Here is a 10,272-nt window from a genome sequence, read left to right as displayed (position 1 = left end):
GGAACCGGACGACTCTTTAATTTATTGTGTGTGTGTGTGAAGTTCATACATGATTTTATCAGATCTCTGAATCAAACACCTCATTCACTGAAATGTGTTGCTGGTATTTTAAATATCAGATTTCATCCACTGGTCAGTGTGTGGAGGAGGGTGAAGTTTTCCTTTTTACACGGTTCTGTGAAGGCATTGTGAAGAAAAGAAAATTAAATTTTAAAGTTTATTTGGTCCATGTCCCATCAGCCAACATGGAGGAGGAGGGTTTGTACAGCAGCCAGCCACCAGGGGGCGATCGAGACATGTTGTGAGCTGTCATGTCGTCCATCTTTATTTACAGCCTGCGGTTTACAGCTAATCACCGCTGACCTCTGGTGGACAGAAAGAAACATAGTCATTTATTTTAGACGTATCAAATGTCATCAACCTTGTGTGTGTGTGTGTGTGTGACAGTATCACAGTCTGAACAGTGAGGTGTTAGCACGTGACTTTAGCAGAGTGACTCATTTTAATCACAGTGTAAAAACTCATTAAAGTCAAACTGATGCCTGAAATCACAACAGTTAAATTATTAATGAGGATAAAAACACCTGTGATCCTCAGTATGAAACCACTGCACTAAACCATCTGAGTGTGTGACTGTGCTTTGTGTTACTAGGTTCATGTTGTTGCTGCAGACATGTCAGTTGTGTATCCTTCAGGCCATAGGTGGTTTTCACTATATCTACATGTCGACTGTATTTGGGAATCACAAGTTAACATCTGCAGGGAATCTCAAAATACAGTTTGTCAGCTGTCAAATTCACGAGCTCATTTCTAAATCTGTGCATCAGGGTTTTTGTAGATGTTTTTTAGGTCTAAAAGAAAGTCTTGAAAGAGTTTATATAAAGTGATGAAAGCAGCTACAAGAGTAAAATACTACAGTAGCAGTTATTTATTATAGAATATCAGTGTTCTCTCAAATGAATTATCTCATTATACTGTGTAAGTAGGACAGTGAGGTACTTTTACCTCATTTGTTTTGGTACTTTTACTTCAGCAGAACATCAGATTGCTTCTTATACCACTGGGTTTAAAGGTTTCTTCTTTTTCTTCTTCTTCTTCTTCTTCTTCTTCTTCTTCTACGTCTGAATTGCTCCAAACACTATCTCTCAAACATCAGAGACTGAAGATGGTGAATTCAGTGAATTTGCATTTTACTTGAGTATGTAGGTGGAGCTGAAATGATTCGTCAATTGATGAATTTTATAAAGTACATAAAACTGGCATGAATCTTCAATTTTTCAAGACAAAAGAGCCAACATTTTCTTGGTTACATCTTTTCAAATATATGACTTTGATGCTTTTTTTTTCTTTAGATTATTATCACTTTAATTTATTGCATTTTTTTTACTTATGTTGTAGTTTTTCTGAATTAAATAACCTTTTCTTATATATTATTATTTGCCTTAAATGAAACTATCACTTTCTCTCCTGACTTCAGCACCGCGGACAGCTCCTCCATCACTGCTGCTGCTGGTACTTGTAGTTTTTTTTATCACTTCCTGGTGAAAACACAAGAACAACAGTAAACTAAGAAATAAAAACACAAAATCCCACAAACCTTTGCGGCCGTGCGCGCGCTCTCGTGCGTCGTGGTTACCTCCCGAGTGCGAGCTGTGACAAGCGCGTGAAAAATAACCACAATGAGAGCGGATGTGGGGAGACGTTACCTTCAAAATAAAGGACGGGATTTTCTTGCTCAATATATAATTATTTTAATGATGAGTTTGAATTAAACTAATCAAAGTGTTTCAGGATGTTGACGTTAAAGGTTTTTCAAAGATCTCGACTGGACTAATTGATTAATGTTAGAATATTTACATTTAGTTAAAATAAAGGTGAGAACTTAGACAGGAGATAAAAGTAAAAGATGCTGTGAAGAGAACATGAAAATCAGCTGTGGTGGAACAAATAATCAGAATCTATAAGTAAAAAAAAAAAGGATGATTAGATAAATATGAAAGGTCGTCAAAAAGTATGCAAATATGAAATGTGCAGAAGTACATTAGTATAATAAATATATATCAAATGCATTTGCAGAAATACAATGAAAGGTCACAAATTCAGTGATTGTGAAACTGTCACATATTTCATTACCTCCATCAAGGAGCTTGTTGGTTTGTAAGAAAATCTGCAAAAAGTACTGAACAGATTTAGACGAAACTTAGTAGAAACGTGTGGTTTGGGTCAGGAAGGAACACAAACAGTTTTTGGGGTCCATAGTCCATAATTTTACAGCTGTTTAATTCCTGTGATTCCTAACCCTGGGGTCCGGCCCCTCAGAGGGGTCACCAGATGAATCAGAGCTGTCGTCAGGCGCAGTGGAAAGTACCCTCTGAAAAGTACTGTAGTATTTACTGTACTGAAGTATAGCCGTTTCTTCCTGTTAAAGGGAGTTTCTTCGTTGTGGAAACTGTTGTGTGTCTCTATAATATTCTTACACCTCGACCTTACTATGTAAAGAGATAATGTCGTGATTTTAATCAGAAATTACTCTAATTGAACATTTAGCTGGGTTAGATTCTAAACCTGAGCTTCCTCCTGGTTTGGCCCTTTCTACTCCTCCTCACTCAGAGGGCTTTTATTTTGTAAGGGTCGTCAGTGGAAACAGTGTGTGGTGATGTGTCCCTGCTTCTCTTGATGTTTCTGCATCTCAGCCCGAAAACCAGCAAGAAAACACCACAGTGATGAGACTCTGCGTCCAGGGAGGGTCTCCATTAGGGTCTGCAGTCCGGTGTCCTGTCAGCTGAGTCTGTCTGTCTGTCTGTCTGTGTGCCTGTCTGTCTGTGGTCAGAGGGACAGCGGGAGGATGCTCTCCTCCCAACGGGAATCGGGACTCTCCTCACTCGTCATCCGGCCGGGATGCTGCGGTCTGAGCCCGGGGCTTCTCCCCTCCTCTGCCCGCTGAAGTTGGACCATCTGCGGGGATTAAACACTGGTTTCAGTCGCTCCCTCTCTGGATCTGTCCGAGCGTCTCCCAGGGGACAATAATCCGCCTGGTTTTTTTAAATATTCTGTGATTCTGGATCATTTGACATCACGTCCCTGTGACTCTGGTGGATTTTTTTTACTCGCGCACAGATTTGTGAATGGGTCCGTGAGCCGCCTCCCCGCGCCGCCGTGCGTTATTGCGCGGAAGGGATGATGTGAGCGCACAGGAGAAAAAAGAGAAAGCTCCCGTGCTGTAGTAACCATGGCTGGTCCCGAGGTCGAGGATTAGTGTCAGGAGGGATTATTTTTCTCCAGGAGCAGAATCCTCCATCAATTCGCTGTGTTTTATTTTTTTTATTCCAACAGTGTCTCTGCCTCTTTGGTTCCTGGACACGAGGAGAAGTTTTCCACAAGCGTTACAGTCTTTTCTTTATTTCTGTCTCTGCATCATAATATTTCATTTTTCTGAAAGCTGAGGATAGAAATATTATCTGTGTTTGTAGGTGGCGTGAAGCAGAGAGTGTTCCAGGCTCAGGCTTCCTGCTCCTTAAAATAACTGAATGATGGATACAGAGAAGTTGGTCTTGTGTTATGAATAATGAATATTTGATAGGATTGAAGCTGTAACTTCACCATAGAGAACAATAAAAAGACTCGTAGTCCATTGAAGTAAATTACACTCAAACCGCAGTAGAGTCATAAAGCGTCGTGTCAGCAGAATTAACTGTGAAATGATTTTCATTCATTTGCAGCTCTGAGGTGAACAGTGACAGAGGATTATGGAAATATGGAAATATTACAGAGACATGATAACTGAGTGTGTGAGAAGTTTATTTGTTGTGAAGCTGCAGACGATGCTTCAGATTAAATGACAGATGCTTCATAAGGAAAAAATAAGGTCTGCAGGTTACAGCAGAATTATATATATAAATATATTGAGATTATTATAAGATTTTTCATCTCTTTCCATCTTGTTTGTTTGAGTTTGTCCTCTGGGGAAAGAAGAATGAAGAGTGGAGGAACATCTACATTTTCCCTCGTTAACCTTTAAAAGAAAATTACATTAAATACTTGATTTAAACAAACATTTAATCATGGAAATAACCAGAATAATCTGAAGAGAAGCACCAACGCTCAGCAGGTTATTTGTACAAGTGAAATATCGGTGAACTGATCAGAACCCTGTTCTTCTGGAGGATCTTGGACTCAAAGGAAGCTTCAGGAGCGAACTGGTGAACACGGTGTGGACCCTCAGATGAGTGGCCATGTCGGACCGGAGCGCCCCGGGCTGCCGGCTCAGACTGGACTGGGTCTATGGGTACCGGGGCCACCAGTGCCGCAATAACCTGTACTACACGGCCGGGAAGGAGGTGGTGTACTTCGTGGCCGGGGTCGGCGTGGTTTACAACACCAGAGAGCACAGCCAGAGGTTTTACCTGGGGCACAACGATGACATCATCAGGTAGGACTGCTGCCACACCTGGATCCTTGAGTTCAAACTATTTACTGGTGAATAGTCATTTCAGCAGCCAAATCATACTCATAAATACTTCAAATATAAAATCTTATGTGACAGTTTAAATACACAATATTCATTGTATCTCCAATATGATGATAATTTCTCAAGTGTGTTACAAGTAGTGGAGCTAAAACTGTGAGGAAACAGGAGAAAGGTTCTTCTAACGAGAATCTGAACATTAAACGTTGACATGTCTCTACAGTCCTGATGGACACGTGTCCTGGTTGTGGCACCAATAGTCAGATGGAGGTTCAGGATCTCACCGTGGATCGTAGCAGGGATAAAAAGCAGCAGAACTATAAATGTGGACGTTTGTTGTTGTTAAACTGAGAAACTGACTCGTCACATGGTTCCGTCTCTAAACTGTGAGGCTCCTGTCACTTTTGAATCATCGTTGAGTTGAAAAACATCACTTTGAGCTCTGATTACAGTTATTCATCATAATTATCTGCAGTGTAATTACAATTTATCCTGATGTCAGTGATAAAGTTTGGACTCTAACCTCAGTGAAGCTCATTTGCTTCAGATCCAGTGCAGGTTAGTGAACAGTTTCCACAGAGAAACGCGTCTGGACTTTATCTTCAAACGTAAACACATCATTTTGAAAACTGAGCTTGGGAGAAAATTTGATTCTTTACACATTTAAACCACACTGATTCAATTATATATTTGATTGTTGTTTTGTATATATGCAAGATGAACTATGTTTCCATGAAACCTGGGAACCCCTTTAAACCCTGCAGCGGAGCTTGTGGCTCTGCATGAACTAATTAAAAAAAAATTCAGAGCATAAAACTAAGCAAACACCCAACACCTTTAATCTGGGATTATCTGATAATTATATAATCCAGATTCTGTTTCCAAATCAGAAACAACGCTGAACAGGTTCTGGCTCAAAGAATCACAGAAAAACTCTGCTTCTGATCGTTTTAGCCTCTTTTAGCTCATAGTTTTTGCAGCACAACTTTACTTTGTGTTTCCTGCAGTGAGCAGCAGCTGTTGAACACAGTGGAGCATTTAGCAGCTGAAGTGGTGGAGACCAAACCCAGAGATAAAAGAGAGGCCACACTGGACTTAGAGCTTTTTCAGTTAAATTCAAAAATAACTTTTCGCCGACGTTGTCACAGAAGCGAAAGGAGAAAGAGGGATTTCCTGTGTTGATGAGAGGAAATTAGAGCAAATAGAGGAGGAAGATGTTTCACTGAGGTCACTCATTCATAATAACATGGTCACACACAAGCTCACACACAAGCTTACACTCATGCTAACACACATGCTAACACGCTCAAACACACACACACCTGATGTATTCACCAACACTAAACAGCCCATGAGTCATCAGAGCAGCAGGCGTGTTTGGACAGTTTATACATCAGGCCAGCCAGCTGCAGCCTGCGGTACCGAGTGTGTGTGTGTGTGTGTTGTGTGTGTGTGTGTGTGTGTGTGTGTGTGTGTGTGTGTGTGTGTGTGTGTGTGTGTGTGTGAGGCACTAATTGAAAAGCTGGATGCTGCCTCAGCCGCTCGTGCTCTGATAGAAGTGTTAAATTTGTGTTTGTGCCAGATTATCCCTCACAGCCGACTGCGGGTTCACTGCTGCATCTGGAGGAGCCACATTCATTATACCTAGTTCTCTAACTTCTATAGATTCATATAAACTGTTGATTCTCTACTGAATCCACATGATGTCAGTTAGATAGTTGAAGATTTGTAGCTTTACTTGTTACCCCACCGCAGCTGAGAAAAATACTAGCCCCCATGAAACCTAGTCTTCTAAGTATGACCAAAAAATGTCATCAGGATTCATGACATTTTCTGTGGGAAATCAGTAAAAAATATCAATAGACATCTCATAATGTTAAAGAAAGTGGGGGGGAAATCCTTTGCCTCCATTTAGTTCTTTCTTCCACCAAGTTTCATGAAAATCGTTTTGGTATTTTTGCGTAATCCTGCTGACAAACAAAAAAACTTTACAAACAGGGGTGAAAACCAAATATACCTTCTTGACTCTGATGTGATTTCCCCACTTGTGATGACATATGTTTTTATTTTTTCCGTGCACCGTTAAGGTCGGCCATCTTTCAAATGTTCGTCTGTTCTCAGTGACATAGACACAGGATTTGAACAGACATCGTATCAATGGTATTAGCACTGTTAGCACTGTTAGCACTGTTAGCACCGGCTGCAGGAAACATCCCCGTCACTGGTCCGGTCTGATGCAGTCAGAGGCCTTTTCATCACCACTGGCACCACCGTCACCATGGAAATCTGCCAACGCACCATTACACTGTGATGGATGGTGATGAGTTGTGGTCCCGAGTGGGGAAAATAGAAAAACCTCAACCAGAACAGTTTAATACTCAAACTTACATGAGTCTGTCGCCGATTCGGCTTTTTCAATTAGTGAAGAGTGTTTATGTGAATCTAAAGAGACCAGATTGTTTAATTCAAACAGCCGCTGCTCCCAACGATTTATTACCTTCATTCAAAGTTTCATGTCTGTGGTGATCAGTCAGCAAATTCCACAAGGTCAAAGGTCAAAGCAATGCTAAAGAACTGCTTGACCTAGAGCTCATTGAACCCACAGTTATCTACAATCAACCTGGTGACAGTGTTGGTGATTTATATTTTAATTTGTTTAAAACTGAATGATCCTATAAAATATGAATTTGTAGGATTAGAAATGAAACACTTAGTGAAGCTGGATGTTGAGTTTTTCTTCCTCGTCAGCGTTTTTTCTGGTTTTAAATCAGTTTGTGCCGCTCAGTGTGTTGAGAGCTCTGAATCATAACGGCTCTCTCTTCTTTCTCCGAGCCTGATGGATCACTTCAGTAATTGCAGGCTCCATGTTGACGCATTAAATCCATGTTTAGTTTCTTCTGAAGGGCAGAGAGTGGGACTGCCTTTTTCTTTCATTGGGTCTTTCATAGCCGAGCCCTCCCGGGGGGCGATCGGCCTTTATGCTCGTCTTGCGGCGAAGCGTCGGGCTGCTGCTGAATAGCGGCGATTATCATGGCAGCTGTAAAGAGCTGGAGTTTCCAGCTCACTTCAGATCTGTTCACTTTACTCTCTCTTCCACACAGTTCGTTGTTGACTTCGGTTTAAATCCTCTCCCTGCTCTCAGCGGCTCATGGTCCTTCTTTACTTCATGAAGACTGTGGTCAGAGTTCAACATCATTTCAACAAATACAAATTCATAATTGAATCCAGATCATTTTAAATCCTCTTAAAACTTTGTGGTTTGGATTCAAAAGAAGATTTGAATGCTGCGGAGGAGGAGGAGTTGATGTTTCACTCCAAACTTGGCAAAGGATGCAAAGAGGGGTCAAGGTTGGAGAATAATTCATATACATACTGGAGGACTTATATTACACATATATACTTCTATCTGGATTTTGTTGGACGTATGAGTTCTACTGAGAGACATTCTAATTATATATTTGTGAATGGCAGAAGATCAGAGGTGATGAATGAGGAGGAACTGTGGCTGAAGAAGATGTCTTTTAGTTTGTATTTTCACTTCATCAGTACACACCCTCTCTCTCCATCTCTCTCTCTCTCTTTTTCTGTCGTCCTCTGTCTCTTCTTTCTTTCCTTTTCCTGTCCCACTTCCCTCTGGTCGCCTGCAGGCAGAACCTGACCGACTAACACACACGCTCAGGAGGAAGTAAACCAAACCAAACGACCTCATTATAGTTGTTGTGTTGTTTTGATGGTGTTTCTGCTCGACAGCGTTAAATCAACCAGGTCGGGATGAGTGGTCGTTCAGGTCAGTGACGGTTTCTATTTTCCACCAGCAAGTATTTGTTTTGAAATTTACGTTTTTTGTCTTTTAAAGTCTCCTCAGTTGTCTTTGTGTTACGGTAGAGAAGCAACAGAGAACACGGAGGCTCTCGGCTCAGTGAAAAACTGAATTTGTTTTTTGTCCACTCGCCAAAGACAACGTTATGAAGTTTAGCGACGAGCTTTGTAGATGTCACATCTCCAGAGAAAAAACTGTGATCTCCCAGGTCACACACACGCAAACACACACGCAAACACACACGCAAACACACACACAAACAAAGCATTGCTGTTGGTGTCTACAGCCGCAGAGAGTTGGTTGACATGCAGATCACCCAAGAGACACGACACTGTGGAAACATAGAACACACACATATTTACATACGCACAACACACACAGGCACACACACACACAACTGTTTGTGTTTCCAGCTGCAGGGAGTTGGTTGACATGCAGAACACCCAAGAGACACAAGACATATGCAACACACACACAAACACAAACACAAACACACACTGAGCTGCTCTGTAATGATTACATTTTAAAATTAGTAGTAGTATTTACCAAATCCCATCATGTTTCATAATAATATTTATTTTCCAGTTTTCTAGTGACTCAGTTCATTTCTATGAAACCATCTTTATAAAAATGCAAAACAAGTTTATTTTTACCACAGCTCGTGTTGAGTCGCTCACTGAAACGAGTGAAAACAATCTGTTGACTTTCATTCAGGTTTTTTAATTTACTTGAATTGAAATGAACCCAAAGAACTGACCTCGTGTTGATAAGAGACTGAGAGAGATTCATCCCTGCACCAGAATTGTGAAGCATGAAATTAGATTTTAGTACTGAAACAGGAATGAAGATAGAAATATCTTTATACAGACAGATAGATAGATAGATAGATAGATAGATAGATAGATAGATAGATAGATAGATAGATAGATAGATAGATAGATAGATAGATAGATAGATAGGTAGATAGGTAGACGGACGGACGGACGGACAGACAGATAGATAGATAGATAGATAGATAGATGGATGGATGGATAGATGGATAGATGGATAGATGGATAGATAGATAGATAGATAGACAACATTTTTGTTGAGATTTGGATAATTTAGATTAGAAAGACGACTGCAGGTTTGATTAATACGTAAAACAACATAATGATTTTACAGTTTAATAACTAACTGTTACTGTCAGGGTGTGAAACAGACAGTTTTTCCCTGTGATTTAAATCCAGTGTGTGGGTCACTGCTGGTTGAGGGAGTGTTGAACTTTATGCATCGATTAACACTGAGAGTAGAGAGGCTGGGACCTGCAGGCTCATCATCATCATCATCGTCTTCATCCTCATCTTCAGCGACCACAAAACCAGGTCTTCCAGAAACACTAATTACAGAGCTGAGGCTGACCAGCAGGGCGACCAGGGGCATGGAGTGTGTGTGTGTGTGTGTGTGTGTGTGTGTGTGTGTGTGTGTGTGTGTGTGTGTGTGTGTGTGTGTGTGTGTGTGTGTGTGTGTGTGTGTGTGTGCCTGAAGGTAGGGAGTCCTCTGGAGCGTAGCGTAGCTCATATCCCTCTCACCGGGAGCTCATTGGCTAAGCTGTTGAAGAAGGGGGCTAGCATCGTTGTTGTCATCGCTGTAAGCAGCAGGACCGGCAGCCGTGCGCAGCGGCCAGTGATGCATTGTTGTGTGCTGTTGTGCTTTGGGGCTGAAGGGTGTTGTGTGAGCTGAAGTCAAGAAAATGTTTGCAGCCACTGTTGGAGCTTAATGTTGTTTTGACTCAGAAATCAGGATAAAGGCTTGAGTCACGCTGGTGTAACGGAGAACAAATCCGAGCAGTGTTGTGTTCATAAGACGTTTCATATCAGCTGTTCAGAACATAGACTGGGTTTAAAAATGTATGACATTCGGGGGTGTCGTCCATTTCTGATTCTCTGTAACTTCAGGAGAATCTCAACACTGATTGGCTCTCGCTGCGTCACACAAGTATTTATGC

At 41.2% G+C, this 10,272-nt stretch overlaps 1 protein-coding gene across 6 annotated transcripts in view; it reads left to right on the top strand.

The window, feature by feature from the left end:
• The first annotated feature begins 3,968 nt into the window (after positions 1 to 3,968).
• Positions 3,969 to 10,272, top strand: part of LOC117776030 (echinoderm microtubule-associated protein-like 6) — a 36,634-nt gene continuing 30,330 nt past the window's right edge. For all 6 annotated transcript variants that reach the window (XM_034609716.1, XM_034609715.1, XM_034609713.1 and 3 more), the window contains exon 1: positions 3,969 to 4,429. In XM_034609716.1, the coding sequence (XP_034465607.1) occupies positions 4,233 to 4,429 (197 nt within the window). In that variant the 5' untranslated portion in view covers positions 3,969 to 4,232. The remainder of the gene's footprint in view (positions 4,430 to 10,272) is intronic.

This window comes from Hippoglossus hippoglossus, chromosome 15, assembly GCF_009819705.1.
Source record: "Hippoglossus hippoglossus isolate fHipHip1 chromosome 15, fHipHip1.pri, whole genome shotgun sequence".
Lineage (NCBI taxonomy): Eukaryota > Metazoa > Chordata > Actinopteri > Pleuronectiformes > Pleuronectidae > Hippoglossus > Hippoglossus hippoglossus.
This window is presented reverse-complemented; position numbering and strand designations above follow the sequence as displayed.